The sequence below is a fragment of the Lates calcarifer genome, linkage group LG21 (assembly GCF_001640805.2).
Source record: "Lates calcarifer isolate ASB-BC8 linkage group LG21, TLL_Latcal_v3, whole genome shotgun sequence".
Taxonomy (NCBI): domain Eukaryota; kingdom Metazoa; phylum Chordata; class Actinopteri; family Centropomidae; genus Lates; species Lates calcarifer.
Window position 1 is genome coordinate 13,476,113 of NC_066853.1, and position 21,131 is coordinate 13,497,243.

At 38.9% G+C, this 21,131-nt stretch overlaps 2 protein-coding genes across 3 annotated transcripts in view; one reads left to right on the forward strand and one right to left on the reverse strand.

Moving 5' to 3' along the window:
• Positions 1 to 134: 134 nt before the first annotated feature.
• smc4 (structural maintenance of chromosomes 4) lies at positions 135 to 19,248 on the reverse strand. 2 transcript variants are annotated; one of them, XM_018702189.2, is made up of 24 exons: positions 19,067 to 19,248; positions 17,412 to 17,569; positions 16,246 to 16,436; positions 15,472 to 15,663; positions 14,240 to 14,416; positions 11,914 to 12,078; positions 11,206 to 11,333; positions 10,887 to 11,027; positions 10,167 to 10,317; positions 8,083 to 8,247; positions 7,744 to 7,977; positions 7,376 to 7,561; positions 7,021 to 7,182; positions 6,694 to 6,919; positions 6,525 to 6,601; positions 5,308 to 5,460; positions 5,014 to 5,140; positions 4,616 to 4,805; positions 3,152 to 3,296; positions 2,408 to 2,581; positions 1,747 to 1,929; positions 1,286 to 1,518; positions 976 to 1,159; positions 135 to 456 (listed from the first exon to the last, which is right to left on the reverse strand). In XM_018702189.2, the coding sequence occupies exons 2-24, from the start codon at positions 17,557 to 17,559 to the stop codon at positions 292 to 294; spliced, it is 3,897 nt and encodes a 1,298-aa protein (XP_018557705.1). In that variant the 5' UTR covers positions 17,560 to 17,569; positions 19,067 to 19,248; the 3' UTR covers positions 135 to 291. The 2 variants fall into 2 exon arrangements, with proteins under 2 accessions (XP_018557705.1, XP_018557706.1); XM_018702190.2 differs by lacking the exons at positions 17,412 to 17,569; positions 19,067 to 19,248 and adding an exon at positions 17,153 to 17,350.
• A 282-nt stretch (positions 19,249 to 19,530) lies between these two features.
• Positions 19,531 to 21,131, forward strand: part of ift80 (intraflagellar transport 80 homolog (Chlamydomonas)) — a 35,724-nt gene continuing 34,123 nt past the window's right edge. Inside the window, 3 exon segments of the mRNA XM_051065398.1 lie at positions 19,531 to 20,064; positions 20,185 to 20,243; positions 20,504 to 20,727. Of these exon segments, the coding sequence (XP_050921355.1) occupies positions 20,209 to 20,243; positions 20,504 to 20,727 (259 nt within the window). The 5' untranslated portion in view covers positions 19,531 to 20,064; positions 20,185 to 20,208.

Here is a 21,131-nt window from a genome sequence, read left to right on the forward strand (position 1 = left end):
AACAGTTAAATTTTTTCTGCATAAAGTGATGTCAACAAGTTATAAAAATATCTTTCAGGGATCCTGTGGGTTCACGTTGAGAGTGGCAAACATTACATTTGACGTTCAACCTTAAGTATTGAGACTCATATAAATATTTGACTAAAAAACATTTATTGGGTCAGATAGTAGTAAAGGATAGCAGCATTTGATTCAAAGGACAAGATAAAAAAAAAAATGTAAATGTAAAAATATTTACATGTGTGTGAAAAGGAAAATAAAACAGCAGAGACAAAGATAGCTTCCTCAGGTTTAAGCAGTGACGGCATCATGCTCTTTGAAGACGATGGTTTTGGGGTTGATTCCCACGCTCTTGGTGGTGTTGTGTGTTTTGTAGATGCCGATGAGCCGGTCAGCGATCTCAAACATGTTGTTCCTCAGAGAGATGATGATGAACTGAGCGTTCTTTGTTTGCTCCTACAGAAACATCAGGAGAAAAAGGAAAGGAAAAAAAAATTACTGATCTGGGGAGAGATTGTGATTTGGGATTTTTGTCTCAACTGAGCATTGTTTGGTGAATAGCTGCTGCAGAGGCGCTGTCAAATTGTAACTTAAGAAAAAAGTGAACCTTTATCCAAAAGCCTATAAAAATAATGGGCACAGTGGAGTCCAGTATTTAAAGGCTTAGTTCTTTGTTTTGATCCAGCTCCCAAAAATAGGTGATTTTTCTGAACTCCTCCATTATTCAGTGTTACACAACAGAAACACTGGGCTCTCATGAGTCAGTGATTACTGCGCTTATTAGCTCCACAGTTCTTAAAATTAACAGGCTAATGTAATTTAGTTGAATTATCATCCAAGAGCACATCTGAATTCAGTGGCTTACTCAAGGACATTAAAGTTAAGTAGACTAAAAGAAAAAGCACTTTAAGATCTTAAACCTGTAACTGTACCAAGCAGCTTGTGTTGTCACATAACACACTGGACCATACTCACATAAATATAACAAGCAACAATGGAGACGTTCTTGAAGTCAAGAGCAGCATCTATCTCGTCCATGAAGTAGAGCGGTGTGGGTTTATAGTGGTGCAGAGCAAACACCAGAGCCAAGGAGCTGAGGGTCTTCTCTCCTCCTGACAGATTAAAGATCTTTTTCCAGCTTTTCTTTGGAGGACGAACACTAGAAAAAAGTGAGAAACATAAACATAATTTAAACAAAAGGACAGGAATTATGTCTAGAAAATAACACAAGTCAGCAGGAATAAACAAAATGTGCCATTGGTTTTTTTTTTCTTCATCCCGTTACCTGAACATGATGCCCTCAGAGAAGGGGTCTAAACTGTCCACGAGCTCCAGCTCTGCATCACCACCCAGCGTGAGCATCTGGTAGTTTTCCTTCAGCTTGTTTGTGATCATGTTGAATCCTGTCATGAACTCATTGAGGCGCTGTTTGCGCAGGTCCTCGTAGCCACGCTTGAATCTGTCCCTCTCTGTGGTGATCTCATCCAGCTGAGCCACGCGCTGCAAGTACAGCTCCTCCTGAAGACACACAGTGGCACAGATTGAATTTGTGGCTTAAGTGTTTTCTTTCCTTTTTTTTTTTTTTTTGAGAAATTCTAAACAGGATTTTCCACCACCCTTCACTTTCAGTTTTTTGTTAAGAGCATTAAACTGTTTTCAGTCACAATTGTAAATTTGTCTCTTGTGAAATGACGGAATTTGTGGTCTCTGTTAGATAGGAGGCTGACTGCTCCTATTTGTTCGTACCTTCTTCTTGTACTCAGCAATGGCACCAAGGTTGGGCTTCATCTGAGCGCACTGGGTCTCTAATGTGATCATCTTGTTGATAATGATGTTGGGATCAGAGATTTTTTCAAGTTCTGCAGGAGTGAGAACAGGAAGCTCCTCTGGTTGCTTGTCTTCAATGGTATGAAGGGACAGCTTGCTAGCCTGAACAACATAAACAATCATCAGTAGTCAAATATTAATGGTCACACAACAGAAATATAACTCCCATACCCGCTACAGATCATCAATGTTAACAGAAGTATCTGTAACTTACAATTCAATTAAAAAAATAATAAAATAAAAATAAAAACAGCTCATTAAACAGCAGCCTTCACTTTAGGAAAAAAAATCTAAAATCTTGAACATTTTTAAAATAAAAAAGATAATTAAATAAGAACAGTCTCAAATAAAAGCAGAGCTCCAAAACTAAAATGATGTTATTAAAATAACATCTTTAGTGAATTATTAAATTATTATCTTCACATTGTTTTGGGCAAGTAAGGTACATGAAGCGTGTTTGTTACCCAACTGGACCTCAGAAGTCAACAATTACTTTGCTGAGTATATTGTTGTCATCACCAACACAACCTACGGCTGCAGTTACAAAAATAAAACCACACTCACGCCTTCCCTCACCCACCTCCTTCTGCCAGTGTTTGATCTTGTTGTTGTGTTCAGTGATGGTGGTCTCTATCTGCTCGATGCGGAGCCGGACGCTGAGGGATTCCTCCTGCAGTGCGTGCTCCTGCTGCTGCAGGACCTTTATCTCTTTCAACACCCCCTGATACTGCTCCTGCACCTCAGGAAGTGCAGCCTGGAGGACAAGAGGTGGGGGAGAACAGTGGTACTCCAGTTATTTCAGTGTTTACTTAGAATTCATTTAGATGTGGTGATTCTACACAGCTACAGTGGTCATGAATATTTTTATTTTTGCAAATAACTAGTGTTACTTAACCGATAAATAGTCCAGGATTATCATTTATGCCCACATACACAAAAAATGTAAAGAAAACTTAAATATTTATTAAAGGGTGATAAATGTAAATATGATTTGTAGAACTTATCAGTTTCTTTATAAACTGTATCAACTCATATTTCCAAAAACACTTTATTTCAACAGTTAATTGTATTTTTCATTTCTCTGTGGGACCCCTGTGTGGTAATAAGCAACCTTTCTCTTAATTTTAAAATCACAAGATGCAAAATCCTAACTATCTACACAGTAAGATGACCAGGCCTATAAAAGACTGCTGTCAAGAATATTTTCCTGTAGCAGGAAACTACAACTTTTGGATATATTGGTATAAAATATCAGGGAATCTTTCTTTGAAAATCTGTAATTAAATTAAAACAAACAACAAAAAAAGCTTTAACCGAAGCCCACCTCAGCCTCCTGACAATCCTTCATGATCTCCCCAGCCTCATCTTCCAGTTTCTTCAGTTGTTCTGTCAGCTCAGCCATCGCCTTCTCGTTCTCCTCCAGCTCACTCTGCACACGACTCACACCCTCCTCACACTTCTTCAGATTGCTGCAGAGGGTAAAGGGACAGCAGAAGACACAGATATTAGGCTCTGTCAGAATGGTAGTGATGAGTGAATTAGAAATATGTATATATGACTAATGAAAATGTGAGTCAGTCAGACTCACAAAACAGAATTATTACAGCATGATAAACTTACTTCGTCTCATCATCTGTTCACACTCACAGTGTTTCATTACAAACTAACTTAACAAAGCTAATGGTAATCTCTACACTGCTCCACTGAGACCGTCAGTCACATTTGTGTGACATACAAGTCATCCAACATAAACAGAAATACACATCAGTGACAACACTGATGATTTTGCCACACAGTTATATCTGCCCTTGGAAAATGTTTCTTTCAACTGCAGGAGGGTATAACAGTGATCTGACACAGCTCCTAATTACCTCCTGTCTAACAAAGCTAACGGTAATCTTTGCACTGCTCAACTGAGACCCACAATAACATTCGTGTGGCATGCAAGTCATCCAACATAAACAGAGATACACATATAGTGGTACCTGACCGTGGAAAAGGTTCAGGTTCATCTTTTTAAGACACAAAACTTAGCTTGGATAATAAAGGTGGTTATATTACTATTGTTGATGTATTGTTGATGCAGTTTTTTCTTTAATTACAGCCACAACAGCTTTTTAAAGAGTAAGACATCTTTCAGACATGCTTCTTTGTTAAGTTCTGTGTTGACTCTGTTCAAACATGACAGGACAGTTATGGATAGAGCTGCAGTGTTTTAAAAAGAGGAAGAAGTGCTTTCATGCAGGCTGCCTCAGTGTTTCACTTCACAAGCTCCTTAATCGGCCCGACAGCTTGTCAAGCCAAACAAACCACGTCACATGCAGCTACCAGTGTCGTTTTGCTACAGTGTGTCCTGCCCACACGATCAATCTTAATGTTCAAACTACAGATAATGATGACTGGATGCCTGTTTTAGTTGGAACTGCCACAACACTGATTAATTCAAAGAAACCAATGACAACAGGAAGAAGACAGAGTGCCATGTACTGATAATTACTACTAAAATTAAAAGTCTTGAGAGAAAGGTTGAGTTTTTCAGTATTTCCATTATAAATATAACATGGTGACTTGTTTAATACGTAATGTTGTGACTTGAGGACAGTTTCACATTGTGAGATTCATAGACAGTTAAACCAGACAAAGTACCAACAGAATAAGTTGTTATGTATGACACAACATTTCTGACTTCTTGATAATTTTTATCATTAACAGACAATAGAGTTTAAACCTTAAAAGTGTGTGAACAATGCAATTCGTTACAGTGCTTCAATTTGCATTATGTCCTCACCGGTCAGCTGTCTTTATGGCTACTTTGGCCTTGGTTATGGTGGAGGAGCAGTCGTCTAGCTCCTTGTTGATCTTGTCAAGCTTGTCTTGCTGAGCCTTTAGCTTGTGGCTATTGATGTCTACAATCAGGTTGTGGAGCCTTTTCACCTCATTTTCCACCTTTCCTGCCTTACTGGATGCGGCCTCAAAGTCTGAGAGAGCAAGAGCAGGTATGAAGGGACAGATCAGATTAAACTAGGAAACAATTTTCATTCAATGTGAAAATTTTGATAAAAATTTGATAATGTTGAGTGTAATTATTTTTCCACAAATTACAACTCAGTTTACCATGAGATAAAACTTAATGACATATTTAACAATTAACAATATTTCTCTTTACAGTTTACAGGAGGATCCTACCTTTCTTGAAGGCCTCCAGGCTCTTCTCCATCTGTTTCTGTCTGGCCTTGTCTGGGGCAGCTGCCAGCACATTAGCCTCAAGTTCCTTGATCTGAAGTTTCAAGTGAGCTTCCTGGTCAGCGAGGCTCTGAGGGAAGGAAAAAAGGAATATACTCAGTCAAACATGGCTTGATAAGAGCAAAACGTTTTTTGTGGTTGGCTATGAATTGTAGAGGTTATTATTTACATCACAAATACACCCAAACAAGTGAGAAAGAAACAGTGAATGAAAAGGAAGAAATATATTTGATGTACAGTCATGCTGTTAGCATATTTTTCCAGGGTGTTCTTCATGTCCCGGAGCTCTGGCCGCAGGCGCTGGATGTTCTCCTCTAGCTGCAGCTTTCTCTCTTGGCAGCCTTGCAGCTTCGACACTTTCTCGTTCAGCTTGCTCTCCATACGGTCAAGCTGCGGAAAACACATGAAAATCATCATGGCTTGTACACTAATGGCCTGCTGTGGTGATTATCTGATAGCAGGGTCCATATTAATCCGGCATCTCAAAATCACTTCTAGGAAACAAGCTTAAAGTAAAATTTCAGTTCTCCAAGCTTACAGCAGGAATTATTTATGAAGCTTGCTTGACCCACTTGGAGTAAGTAAAAGGTCTCCTTTGAGAGTAAATAACAGCACAGTTTTATGGTACTAAGAATTTAATGATAATGTCCTCTAGTTAATCTCTATTTTTCTGGTTTCAAAGCAGGGACACTGATAGATACAGTAATTTGATGCAGATAAAGTAACTTAAACACAGAAAATGGTGTCACTTGTGTGACAGGTTAAACTGAACATAATTTACATGACCTGCTTTTTGAGTTCTTGTTGATAGATAGATATACATATCAGAGATAGATGGAGAGATAGAGAAAAAACACCATGAACTGTGGGGAGTAGACAGTATTTCTATTTTTTATGCTGTTAATGTACAAGGACACCTACTGAATGTGGGCATGCTTTGGCAGAAGTCATAATTTAGGTAAAGCTCTGGCACCTGATGTCAATCATGGTTCAGCTGCATCAGTGTGTCATTTGGCTAAAATATCAAAGCTCATGCATGCTATGTATTTGAGTATTTTTTTCAGATTATGTTTAAAGGTGGGGAAATTATTGAACATCCATCGTATTAGGGCTTTGAAGAGCACTAAACACAATCACAGTTCTTATGCCCAATATATCACAATAGTTGCTGCAGTAATAGCTTTCAATTAAGTGTATTCTGCAGAGCAGGCATGGTTGTGTTAATGTAGCCATTACCATTGACAAATTAAGTAACATGAAGTTTGAATCTAATACATTTCTATGAAAAGGTTTGTTGTCGTTTTAAATTAAACACAAAACAGTTTATTAAAACTTTTTCATATCTGGAAAAAGATGAGATAAAAGCATCACTTTGAATGAGCCAATTAGGACCAATTTTCTACTAAAAGACATTTGATAAACACCAGACCTTGTTTGTGTATTTTTTTACTCACCTCCTCCTGGGAGACCTCAGTTCCAATGGAGGAGCCCATCCTGCCCTTCATTATTCTTCCTCCTCCGGTCATGGTGCCTGTGAAGTACACACCAGACCACAGAGAGATTAAAAAAGAAAAACAGCATATGAGCTGGGTAAAGTTATGACAGAAATAGTAGGCCACCCACCAGCCATCTCAATTATCTGTCCCTTCAGGGTGACCACTCTCCAGCGCTTGTCTTTCTGGAAGGCCATTCTTGTGGCCTGCTCCATGTCCTGGGCCACCAAGGTGTCCCTTAGGGCGAAGTAGAAAGCTGGTCGCACACTCACATCCTTCACTCTCACCATGTCGAAGAGACGAGGGCTGTCCTCTGGAGTACGAATGGGAGCCATGTTCTTCTCCCACACCTTCATCTGAAAAAAAAAAAAAAAAAAAAAAAGGAAACAAGGAGGAAGAATAAATCACTCAAGCTTTTAAGAGACAAAATTGTTGGTTTACACCCTCTTGTCTTTACCTTGTCAAGACCAATGAAGGTGGCCACTCCAATGTTTTGTTCTTTGAGGAACGTGACACATCTCTGAGCTGTGTCGATGGTATCCACTACAATGTTGTCCAGAGCACCGCAACTGGAGGAAATAGCCACATCATACTTCTCATCTATGGCTCCAAGATCTCCCTGCAACACAAAAACACATTAATAACACAGCTACTGTACAATTCTGCTTTTTATTCCAGGCAATAAATGCTTAAAGCCAAATTAAACAAATTTGTAAAGGTGGAGTTAATGTTGATGTTTGCAAAGCGAGGTAGATAGCCATAAATGAAATCCTTGCTCAGTAACCATGTATATTAATATAATGGCCTTTTACCAATCTCCCAAAGATGCCAGGGATTCTGCCACTCTTCTTTTGCTGCATGAGGGCATCCAGGACCTTTCCTCGACTGCGGTTAGAAGACAGAGAGCTCTTGGCTTCTTCCACCTTCTGTCTCATTTCCCTCACCACCTCTCTAGTCTCATTATCCATCTTCATCAGCTTCTCCAGCTCTCCCTCATCCTGCAGGGGTGGGGAGGGAGAGTTCACACAAATGATGCCTCCCACTGGGCAGATATTCAGCAGATGTTCTGAGCACAGAGTGTGTGTAGTGGCTTCAGCACAAGTTGCTCATTTTTAAGGATGTGAAATGTCTCATGTAAATACCATCCCATCTAAACAACAGTGTTGATGCTTGGTTTTACCTTCTTGAGCTCCTGTTCTTTCTGGGGGATTTTGACTTCCAAGTCTTTGATGGCAGCACGGCGCTCTCGCAGTGTGTCAGAGGTTGTCTGAAGTGTTTGCTTGGCCGTGTTGAGCTGTGTCAAAGCTGTGTTGTGGCGGCTAAGGTAGATGTCAAGCTCTGACTGGGCTAGGTCCATTCGAGAGCGGGTCTCGTTTACAGCCTTGCTGAGCTCCATCAGCTCTTTCTCTTTGGTCTGGGCAATTCAAGAGGAGAAGTGTTAAAGAAGAGATGTTCAGGAAATTCTCAGTCTAAAGCTAACCAAAGCATGCAGCAAAGTAACACTAAGCAGCATACACACCTCTTTGTCCTGTTGCAAGCCACTGGTCTCTTCTTTCAGACTCTCCATCACCTCCTTAAGTTTTTCCTCTTCTTTCACCTTCTGCTTCTCCAGCTCTTCCTTGCGAGCTGTTGCCTCAGAGATGGCCTTTTCACTGTTGGCTGGTACACCACGCACTTCCTCCAGCTGAAAGATGAGCCAGTGCAAAAACAGATGAGATGTGTCCAACTGGATTCTAAGCAACAGTGGCTATACCTGTCTAGGTTCAAATTGAGGACACAATTCATTAATACACACCCTACAAGCCACAAAACAATGGCACTTTACCGCTTAAATTAGATGATGAGATGAAAGAGATCAGTGAAGACTTTTGGAGATGAGAGGTGTAATATATGTGCACTGAATATGTTTTTTGTCAGTGCCAGCTACAAGCAACTGTGATACACATTCAGAAGCAGGCCAAAACATACAACAGTAATCAACTATAAACACATATTCAAGACTGAGCAAGCCCTGGTTAAGACTAGCATAACAGTCTACTGCTTGGCAGGGCTGAAACAAGGCAAGGAGTGGTGTGTGTGCATGTGTATATAGTCTATGTTTTGTAGGGTTAACTGTGGGTGAAATGTGAATGTGGCTGCTGGGAGTGTTACACAAGCCAGGCCATAGTTGACTACCACACAGCAGAACACTGCTCCCCAGAGGTCTGCCTGCCTCTGCCCACCTCCCCCTCTGACCAAGACATTTCCAGAGCACAGCCATTGTAAGTGGAGCAGATGGGGTTTTAAAGCAGAGAGGGAGATGAGAAGATATACCTCCAGTTATGAGGGAACTCTTAACTCTAGGTTTGTGTGAAAAGGTTTTTCAGTAAGTGCACAAGTTAGAGAAACATTAGTCTAAGAGACAGGAACTTGACTGATGGTGAAACAGAGCACTCACTAACAATCAACTTGTGTGTTACTTCACAGCCCCCTAGTGGCTAGTTTAGGGCAGCTAGGCCTTCCTGCCATGAAATTTGATTTACAATTTTACACAGATTTTATTTTTTTTCTCTGGATAAAGTCAATTAATTTAGAGGAAATACAGGTATTTCTCTTTGCCCAAGGTAAGAATAAAAATATTTTAAAATAAAGCACAGTCCCTACACTCTTCTACAAGTGAGAAAACATGATTTTTCAGTCACACTGGGCATCATGTCAATCATGTCAGTAGCAAGGTACATGTCTTTTGCATGAAAGCCAGTTTTACTAACTTAGTCTTGCTTTGTGTAGCCTTAGCTATCACGCCAAAAGACATCAGTTACATTTCTCAGGAAACAATAACTTTACCAGGGGCCATGCCTTTTGTTTAAAACCTACATTACCTGTAATATTTCTTCTTTTTTTTTCAAACAACTTTTCAAAACTTAAAGAATGCTTAATTCACAAAAAATCCAGGTTAGGACCATATTTAGGTTCTATATCTTTGTTGTGACAAATAATTCTTATAATATTGACATTAAAGGTAGACAACATCAAATTAACCTGTAAAAATAACTAAAAATAACTTAAAAATAAAAACTGTAAAACATGAACCTGTTAAGTGATAGATGCTTTGTGAGGAAAAAAGAGAGAGTGACATAAGGAAACATATAGGGAACAGATATAAGTTAAAATGTGGTTGCTGTATTCTGCATTGCATTTATCACTATGCAGATTTCTATAAAGCCATGACCTGTGTTTTCTTCTCTACGCCTCAAAACAACAGCCCTTGTGTTTTCTATAAGCAACGGAAATTATATTTTTAGTGCCCATGTTTCTCTCTTGGACACAGGACAACATAAACACAGTAACACTGGAGTGTCATACCACTAGTGTTAGCCTGTCTTGACTTAGTGCACCCTTATATTTGTTAATGGATATGTATTGTAAATTATGAATAAGGGGCTACAGATATGCTCTCCTGACAAATGTATATGTACCTCTGAACATTGAGAATGCTCACTGTGATACTGTCAAAGTGAAAAAAATCTGAAAACTACAACAGAATAGCAAACTGTAATGCCAACTTAAATTAAGTTGCTGAAATGTGTGTAATAGTGGACCACAATTTAAAGGCCAACACACCTTTTCTTTGTCCTTTTCCAGCTGCTTCTGCAGTTTCTTGTTCTTGCTCTTAGAGTGTTTAATCTTCTCACGCACTTCAACGTCCTGCAGGTCCAGCTGGGTGAACTTCTCCTTCTGGGTCTCAATGTACTTGTTGAGCTTATTTTGTTTCCTGGTAGAGGAACAGCATTTTTACTGAGTAGAGTCAGGTCAATAGTAGAAAAATCAACTGAAATAGCAGATTTACTATGAGGATCTGAAAACTATACAAAATAATACATATAGGCTAGGCTAGGCTACATATAGAATAGGCTCTGCTTCTGTAACCCAGCAGCTCTTCATGATAAAGCTCAGCCAGGTTTCAGTTCCTACACATTTTTCATTTCAAAAACATTCTATTAGTTCTTAAAATAATCTATGATCATCAAAGCTAACAATTTATGAAAATATGACACCTAGAACAGCATCAACTTTACATTGTTTTTTTCTTTTTGCAGGGGAACGACAGTTTTCTATACTTTTTTAAACAACCATTTGTGGAGCAATCAAATTTTAAGACACACAAGTGACTACTGTTACTTCTATATTTTTCCAGACCTGAACTGGAATTTTGCCTCTAAACAAAAATGTTCAAGGAAAGAGAGACTCTGACAACAACCACAAAATTATTGAATTAGAAGAAAAGTTAGTAACCATGTTACATTTGTAAATAGAAGGGAAGAAGAACAAAAAATGCCTTACTTCTCCACATTTTTGAGCTCTTGGTTCATTTTCTCCATCTCCTGTGATATCTTTGTATTTTTCTCAGTAAGTTCCTTTGTGTCCTCCAAGATCTTCTGCTTTTCCTGCTCTTTATCCACCACACGCTGCTGCAGATCATGACTAATGGCAAAAAGATATCAGGAAAAACCAGTGAGAGATAAACTTGGACTATGGGGACACTAGAGAAGGGTAATGCTACCCTTGTGAGGTTTAAAAAAAATACACTGAAATTTAATGAGGCTATTATATGGTTTAATTTGTCATGTACAGAACAGAGAGATTGTCCTAGTGTACTCACACATAATATTGGCAAAGCTGACTCTTGTGTTTGAAGATGTCATTCTCCAGGGTAAGGAACTCCACAGCTTTGTTCCTCTCTCCCTCCAATGCATTCTTCTCCTTTTCCACTAGCTTTACTCGGTTTAACTAGGACAGTAAACATAATGCAATACTTAATATCAGATAACAAAACTTTAATGACATGTCTGGTCATGAGTTATAAGCATTATTGTCATGTTAAAATAAACAATATATCATTTTTACTGAATCTCCATCATTCTGGTGTCACATAAATATTTTAATAAAAGCCATAATAGCATTAATTTGCTTCTAATTACTGTAAAAATAACTTTCTGCTTACATAGAACAATTTAAAAAAAATGTTGACACAAAAAAGTAAAGAAAATAAATTCTATGTACTAAGATAGCACAGTCAGAAGTAAATGTGAATGCACTAAAAGTTTCCTATGAAAATCCATGAATCATGTCTGGAGTAGTTAGCCCAGCCAAATACCAACTTATCTTACACACTGTACAGTTAGACAATTTGTTATTTGTATCTCAGATTATGTACATCAAAAGCATCCAAACACATGTTCATACAAAGCCTCCACAAACTCTAAACTCATCTGTATAAATGCACAGCACATGAAATCAGGACGCAGGAAAGAAAGTAAGTTGGTTTGCTTATGACTGTGTGAACAGATACTGTATGAGTGTATGTCACCTTTTCTCCCCTCTGCTCATTCAGCAGCTCAATGCGACGGGCCAGGGTTTGGATGGGCTCCTTGAGGCGGCAGGAGCCGATAATGTCCTCCAGGTACTCCAGCATGCCCTCATCATGCTCTGTCTGACCTTTAGGCTTCATCATAGCAATCTGCTCCACCTCACCCTAGGTATGATCCAGAACACCAGACAGACAGACATGCATGCAGTCATTCACAGAAAACACAGAGCTAACAGTTATAATAAAACAACAACTCTTATTTTGAAATGATTTTTTTAAAATGTCCACAACATTCATTATTAATATACGTGGCCAACCAAATTCATAACTCTAAACTCACAATAATGCTGGTCTGCTACACACACACACACACACACACACACACACACACACACACACACACACACACACACACACACAGACACAGACACAGCTGCAGATACATAAAGTCATGCAGAGTGTACCAAAAACTATTTTCTAGAAGTTCCCTTTGAGAACACAATAAATTTTCCTACTCAGAGAAACTAAGAATAACAAAAAGATTAATTAAAATTAAAACTCAGAAAAACTACCCTTTCAAAATATAATAGATATGATTTAATCTGATAAACAAAAGTGAATAGTGTAATCACATATATTAAACATGCTTCAGAACTCTTAGAAACATTAATGCAGTAATAACATATTGTCACCTCACCACTCAGCCCTACCAACAATTACTACACATCACAGACCTTGTGTTAAAATTACATTTGCATAATGTAAAGTGATTACAAAACAAACACTGTTGATAGCATGCCAATTTTGACTTCTTACAGCTACACCTTAGTTGAATTTCCAAATACTGTACATGTATACTACTTGGCCCCTTGTTAGGGACACCTCTCCAGTGCAATTATGTTTGTCTGAACATGTGTTCATTTTTATTTATTTATTTTAGAGTTTGGCAGGCTTAGAATAACAATATTCCTACATAATAAGTTTCAAGTCAAAAACAAATTAAATCCAGATATGGTAAAAACTAAGTAAGTCTAAAATTGTGTTTCATTTATGTGTAGGGGGGAAAAAAGCAGCTCACATATTACTTTTATGTATGAAAGAATGGAGAAGCCAGTAGAGGAAGGGGGGGAAGAAAAAAAAACCCACGTCATCCACTGCTCTGACCAGTGCACAAAATAGACAGCTTCCCCTTAGCCAGAGGCCTGGAAAAGTGACCTTGGAGAACAAGCTAAAGCCTCTTCCCATAGTCATGCAGCCATGTCATAGACAGAGAGCTGAAAATCTAACATCCAAGGAGAGTGAGAATGGACATGCACACACGCATACAAAAAAGTCAGGCAGGACACATGTAATCAACCAGCTAACCACAAAACCACAGTAGAGGGTAGAAACCAACTGTGCACCTGAAACTACTGCATACTGTAAAAATAATAAAAAAAAATTTAAAAATTAGGACAAAAAAGATTTAATCAGCCGTTTTGTTCTGTTCTGACATGAGTCATCCCCCCATAAGCCGTGGGTTAATCAGTAATAATGGGTAGGTCACACATGAAATACAATCAGAAGGGGTAGGAATGTAGCAAGTGAACTGGTTCAAACTCAGTGCAACACAATGCTAAAAATAATTGAAAAAAAATATAGAGCAAAAAATAATAATAATAAAAAAAAAAAAAATACAGAAATGCATTACATTCACAGTGGAGGCAAAAAAACAAAAACAAAATGTTGAACCAATATTAAAGCCATGGTAATGGAGTGTGTTTGATCCGGCCACACTGAAGCAGCACTGCTAATATTGGGGTTGGGGTCTATTCTCACACGCCAATATTTACGTGCTGCTAAAGCGTGGCAGGTACATGGGAAAGGGAGAGGAAGGGAGATCCAACCTGTCCTCACTGGTGGGTCAGCCCCACCAAACGTGCCCCCCCCCCTTACTCTACTACTACTACTACTCTGTTACATGTCCAACTATAGCCACTCACATCCAGGTCCATGTAAGATTAAAAATGCTTTTTTTCCTTAAAATCCTAAAGCAGCAAATTATGGTTCGCACCTTTTCCACATTGTTTCAAACCATGATGCGCTGCTATAGCAGTCTAAGGGCTGGCAGAGGGCACATCCTCTCTCTTCCAATTCCAGTGCAACAGGTTATTCCCATAGAAAGGCATGGCTTCAAGGTAGCCATGAAACATTTGACTCAAAGAGGACTGGGAAATGGGCAGAGGACGAAGAGCAGGAAATCTCTGACAGAATGGGATGGTCACAGCAGGAATAAAAAAAGCAGTTAGAAGTAGAAGAGGAAATTACATTAAAAATTAACAATTACCTGTAAGATCAGAAATCTGTTGTGGTCTAGGTCAATACCATGGCTTCGGAGTAAAGCCCCCACTTCTTTGAATGTGGCTTTCTTGCCATTGATATGGTAGGCTGAGGAATTGTCTTTGTTGGCAGTCCTGGAAACATAGAACTTGCTGTTGGGGATAACTTCGTAGTCATCTCCTTCCTGGCTCAGAGGGGGGAGGGGTAGAAGACACAGAGCAGCTTAGGGCAGAACAGTTCAGGAGCAACTCAAATAGCTGTACACATCAAATAATAATACTCATAAAACTGACAAATCCACTGAGGGTGGTTAAGAGAAAAACATGCCACATTAAAAACAATTAAGAGAAAGGGTTGTTCGAAAAGCATACCAGAGATCTAGGCCAACTACTGTAACATGTAAATAAACCATGTCAATATTAGAGTGTATTCTATCATGTTGCATTTACAAAATTTAAACAACATGTTATATAAGATGATGACATTGTAAATACATTGCAAAAAGGTAGGTCATTTGCCTAAAAATGTACTTATTTTAGAGACAAGTCTAATAATTCAAGCTGTGTACACCCCTGCTTAAAAAATATTTTTAAGTTTCAGAAATAGCAGATTGTAAAGCCAGTAGAGTTCACAGAATTATGCCATTAGTATAACAACTTCATTTTAATTTTCTGTGAACTGTTGGACCACACAGACAGGCTTAGATACATTTACCAGTAGTCAAGGCAAGACTAACTCACACCCCCTGTGGCAGATCAAATATAGAAACATATTTAACTCTAATTCTTTAAACTACAGACAGTTTACAGAATATTTTGTGATCTAATCCAACGGACAAAATTTGTCTCTTCATATAAACACCCACTTTATTGACTTTTCACAGTACAATCAAATAAGTAGAGGCTTGTCACTAAATGGTGCAATTAAAAATTATTTAAAAATAGAGGGAGCAATTTTAGCACATTATGAATAGACTATGGCATGTGTGGGTGATACTTGTAACTTTCATGACTGATTTGATCTGTGTTTAGTCCCCCATGTAATAACTGGGTATCAATATGACCTCATGAGCATTGAGAAAAAATATATTTAAAATTCAAGAAAAATATCTGCCCACTAGAAAATATTTCTAATCGTCCCTTTCAATTCAGACAGTATATTGATTAATTTAGGCGAGGCCAGAGTGAGTGTAGTGTGTACCTGTGTGACAGAGATATAGATATAGAGGGATATATATACCTTATCAATAATCTTTTGAAAATGCACCTCCACAGTACAGCTTTGCACATCTTTGTGTTTATCAGAGCTGTGAATCAGCACTGAGAGCTTTTTCGATCTGATCTTTTGAGCTCTGTATCCAAACACAAAGAGCATTGAATCTATCACATTGGACTTCCCACTCCCATTTGGACCAATGATGCAGGAAAAGCGCTGAGAGAAAGGTAAGAGAGAAGATAAAAAAAATATATATATATATAAATCAATTATATAAAAATACACAGCATTCACACAAATACAATAAATGTCATAACATTAGAAGCTATATGTCAACATTTCAGCATAATAAGATTGTGATAGTGAATATATTCTGGGTGAGTGTAGTTAAGATTTATTTTAATATACCTATACTTGCAGAGCAATGAGGCGAGGAGAAAAAAGTGGACAAAGTTTTAAAGAAAGTCATAATTTAAGGGAAATGTCAGGACACCATTAGATCACTACCCCACATAAGATACATTCACTAAATCAAAATGGAGGGGTGTGACTTTTTCCACTTTGATTTTTTTAACTCAATAAATGTCACAATGAATCACAATCATTAATATTTTTGTACTTTTTTGTGTCTACCACTAGTCAAGGCAACATGTCTACAGTTGCATCATATGAAATTAGAGACAAAAAGAATACAACTGAGAAACAGTTCAAATGATGGTAAATCTGTGAGCTTAACACAACACATTGACAAAGTAATTCCCACGCAGGGCTTACATTTATGACCAATTTTAGTCGTACCTTGTGAAAAGGCCCCAGAATCTGCTCTCCTGCGTAAGATTTAAAGTTGCGATTAACTAAATGTGTTATCATCAGGCGAGGAGCGCCCGGTTCATTGGTCATTGCTGGGGGCGGGGGTGGAGGGATGCTACCGAGAATCTCCTCCAAACTTCGATTATCAACCGCCTCGGCAGCTTCCCCGTGAGACGGATCTGTGGCATAAAAAAAGTACAACTTTTATTTCTCTGTGCGAGTCGTTTCAGGTGGGGGACAGTGGTGCATGGGGGAGGGGTGGAGGAGCAAAAAAACAAACAAACAAAACACAGGCAGCAAGTTGCAAGAGCAGTCACACAACGACTCCCGAGAAAGTTGACAGGCGTTATTTTTCTTTGTTCTGAAAACAAGAGCCAACCCAAAAACAGAAAGAGACCATGGCCGCTTATGACGGAACCCACATTATTATACAAACGCTATCCACGAGAAGCGTTGATACGTGAGAGTGGATGCGCCACATTCATTTCGTCGATAGTAAATAACTAAAGTGTGAATTTCGATCATCAGCGTCACATTTTCACTCATGCTGAACTGTACACAAAACACAGACATGGAAAATCTTGTTTTGTGATAATAATGTTTAACGTAAAACCGATTGTGTTGCCATCACACCAAGCCACAACGACCTGTCCAAAATCTATTGTGCTCACATAAGCATAAACAAGCTAAGGGGTCGATGTTTGTAAATTAAAATTCAAGCAGTCAGACAACCCAGTGAAGCATTTCAACATATTCTAAAGAGTACCAACATCACTTACTGCCACTATGCATCTTAAGCTTCGCATTCAAATTATTTAATATCAACTTATAAGAATTAAGTAAAAAAGCCTTTTGATCTACTACATAAAACACTTCATTATCCGAAATAAATTACCTCCTTTGCTGAGAAGATCCGGGGAAGAAGTGCACTCGACGATATCAAAATCATCCCAAAAATCATCAGACATTTATTGATGACTGGCACTTTAGAAAAAAATATATCAGCCTTCTAACTACGTGTTGAGATTTAAGTAAGAAAAAAAGCCTCACAGCTGTGCCAATTGGCCACTACCAATGCAGCAATACACGCAACGCCATTGAGTGAACACAACTTATTTAGATTCACAGACACCAAAACACCCTTTGTTACTTGCCAGTTGTCGGCGGTGCCTCCTCTTGGCCATTAGAGTTGGTTTCTTGAGGGGGTACGTCCAGCTCGTCTTCGGAGTCATCCCGAGGCTGCGACCCTTTCCCTCTTGGCTTGGCGGAGGCAGTTGAGCTCTTTGCAGTTTTAGATGGCATGATTTGAAATCTGAAGGGGTCATTGGTAAAAAGGAATATCCATGAGTGGTTTTTGTGCCTGTCAATCTCCCAACTCCACATTTAGTCGGTCACACGCAGCTACCCTGTTGTCAGGCTTTAATCATTACCACAGTCAGATCTCTCTGCCGCCCATCTACCGGTTAGTCAGTATATTTTTCATAAGGTAACGTAGTTGTTTAAACAATAGATGAAGTAACAACATGGCTAAGAGTGAATAAGTTTGTGATCTGAACAAAGTAAGTTATTAAACGCTCTCGGCCTGATAACGTTGGGTGAGATGGCTGCCAATCTGCGTGGTGATTGTAGAGAATCAGATGCTAATCTAATACTAAACCCAAATAACATTAAAATTAATGGCCTCCTCCTGTGACAGTATCGCTTTAGTAAAGTTCTGCATCTAAAGTAGGCATTTTATTTGCGCGTCACAAAGCTAGACGATTAATAACCCTTGCGATGTTGGGAAATCATGAATATAAGATTAACGTAACGTCAACTGGAAACAAATTCAGTCATTATGCAAATAGCTAAATTCTCTCCCCACAGCTCTAAGCCTAGCCTAACGTTGTTAGATGGCCGTTACGGAATAGGCCCAGCTAGACAGGCTCTCTGGTAAAGACACAACGTCCTAAATAGATCGAGGTCTCAAACTGACACTAATATTAACTTTCATCCCCTCAACTTATGTTGGGGGCGGAGGTGTAGACGGGGCAACCTAACTCGCTAGCTAATTGGAAAGCATATTCAAAGTACGAATGTAACCTAACTGTAGCAATGGAGTAATAGTGGCATTATAATTACAAGTAGGTTTGCAAAAAAAGTAAGTTAGTACCGTTAGCTTGGCCATTGGAGTTTTTAAAAAAAGGAAATGCGCAGCGTTAACTTTGCCACGTTACTGCGCTAATTCCACTTTGCTAATGTTAACGTTAAGTTAGCTGCTGTAGCTAACTGTCTGATGTCAAATAACGTTGCGAGGCTAAAGCTAACAGAACGGCTAACTTTGCCCAGCAAACGTATCTGCGTTGAGGATCTGTAACGTTAACGCCACACTGTAACGTTACCTGTACTCAAAATTAGGGTTATCTGGATTGAAATGAGTGCTTAACTAAGCATTTGCTCAACTGACGCTAGCTAAAGCTAAAATAGTTGACGTTAATAAGACAAAGCTTTTGCACCTCAAAGTTAAGCAACCATCTATAACATTAATATTACCATAGACCGTCTGAATAGATGCATGTTACTGTTAGGAATATATCTCTCTGCGACAAGGCAAATGTTGCGTTAAATGTAATATAAAAGTGAAAAAAGTTATAACTCTCATTATATTCCGGAGTGTTGTGAACGTTCGCCTGTAGTTTCGGACCGTAGCTGATGTTAAAGCTCAAATTAAGATACTGTTAATATTAAGTCTGGTTTGGAACTATGGTTATACATTTCAGCAAATAGACGGAACCCAGTCATTAATCTCAGCTAAAATGCTCCTATGTACCTTCCACAATACGCGCACGGTCTGTCAAGTGTCTTCCTTTCTGAGCCAAATCACGATTTCGAAAAAGTGTTCGTAAATCCAGACTTTGGCAAATATAATCCACAAAATTCAGCCCCGTGTCATTCCGAGTCGCTCTCCTACTTGAAAACTCTAACTTGTAAATGGCGCCTAAACTGTGCTGTCGAACCAAATTCGTTACAAACTGACGCAAGGCACCATGGAACGTTCAAAGGGCAAGGGAAAAAAAACCACGAAATTCAAAAAAGGGGACGAAGCCAACTCCGCCTCGCTCCAAACAAACGACAGCCACATGACAAAAATAACCAGCCGACAAAACGCAGAAAGTTAAACACATTTTCATTACAATGATATAAATTATGTAAGATTATTGTCAGATTCAAAGCCTAATGTTGTTTCTACGTGTTCAAACGGTTGCCTGGTTACAGTACAACATAGTTCCGCTCCGGGTGATGGTTTACATTTCAGGAAATATTGTTTGGTGGATTAACGATTACTATTAGTGTTTTTGAGTTTAATGAGTCCAGATCGTTATATTTATTTAACAAATATAATCTGTATTTGTAAAATAACTCAAAATATCGGTTGTTAAGGAAGCGAGACTTGCAACTCTCGCGACAACTCAGTTTTCAAGCTGCTTATGACCCAGATTTAATGGCTACCAAAAGTTAGCCTTGATAACTACAGCGATCAGTGGCTGATATGTGGTGGGCAGGTTTGTTCTGTCCTGTAATGACTTTTCATGCGTTTATTGCTGGAGTAAATAACATGCACACGTTTTTGGCTGTCCCACAGCAGAGTTAATAACGGCAGAACGTTGTCTGTTTTAACGTTAGCATTCAAGTCACAGGCAGTACTCGGGGACATCTGAGGATTCACGTTAGCAACGGTGGCAGGTACCGTAGCAACTGCCGACGCTTGTTTCAGTCGCCGTTACAGCAACCGGAGCATGCCAAAAACAGCCTCGCCTAATCTACGGGGTACGGTTTATAGTTTCATGGTGTTGGTCCTATACATTGCTTCTTCATGTGTGACGGTGTTACATCCTTGTGATATAAGGAGCTTTGCTGACACTAACTGATATTTCTCTTTTCGTTTAGGAATCAACAGAGCAAACATCCACCATGAGACTGAAAACATCGCTGTTGAAGGAACCCAAACATATCCTCTCCAAGATGTCATTAGCTGTCTAGCCTTATAATTTGTGTGTCTGTACAGCTTACATTTCCATTATTGTGTAACACAACTTCAAAAACTTTCCCATCATTTTCAGTATTCTTGTAATAATTTGTCACTTCCTGTTGCTTGGCTTGATCTGTCATCTCGCCTGTATGACAGAGGCTACCTTAGTGTTTCATATGATCAATTGAAATACATGCCCTAATTGCTTACCTTGATTGCTTTCCCTAACAGCAGCTCACATAAGGAACTTGTCAGCTGTGTTGGCTGGACCACAGCAGATGAGCTGTACTCATGCAGTGAGGACCACCAGATCCTCAAATGGAACTTGCTGACCAGTGAGACCAGTCTGGTTGTCAAACTGCCAGAGGACATTTACCCCGTTGACCTACACTGGTTTCCCAAAACTGTTGGTGGCAAGAAGCAGACCCAGGCTGAGATCTTTGTCCTCACCAGCACTGATGGCAAGTCTCTTTAATCCTGCACAGTGGGCTACAGCTTTGAGTTCACTCAAAAAATCAGTCATTTGTTAGTTTTATTTTACAAGTTATTCATTCAGTGAACAGCTATATGACTAAGATCAGTGATATTTTTTCAGTCATAACTATACAGGGAAATAGAATTAGTTGAACAATATTGTGTTAATGTGAAGTAATTGCCATATGCTGACTGAACTAACTAGATACAATAACTGGTAACGGAATGTTTGCTACCCTCTGGTCTGCCTCTGATTTTTGTTTTTCTCTCAGTCTGTTTTTTGTACTCAGTAGGATTACAGTGTCTTGTGAAATCATCATAAGAATCAGGCAACAATTCATCTCACTCAAAACAGAATTAATTTCTTTGAGAGAAGCATGTTCATTTTCAC

Bases quoted from the DNA above. Each gene is read 5' to 3' on its own strand.
- smc4 (XM_018702189.2), bottom strand. From the start codon at position 17,559: ATGCCATCTAAAACTGCAAAGAGCTCAACTGCCTCCGCCAAGCCAAGA. The intron at 15,664-16,245 runs GTACGACTAAAA...CCTTTCTCTCAG, and splicing joins TTCTGGGGCCTTTTCACAAG to CGCTTTTCCTGCATCATTGG. The intron at 5,141-5,307 runs GTACATCAAATA...TCCTTCCCTCAG, and splicing joins AATATGCTAACAGCATGACT to AGCCTCGCTGACCAGGAAGC.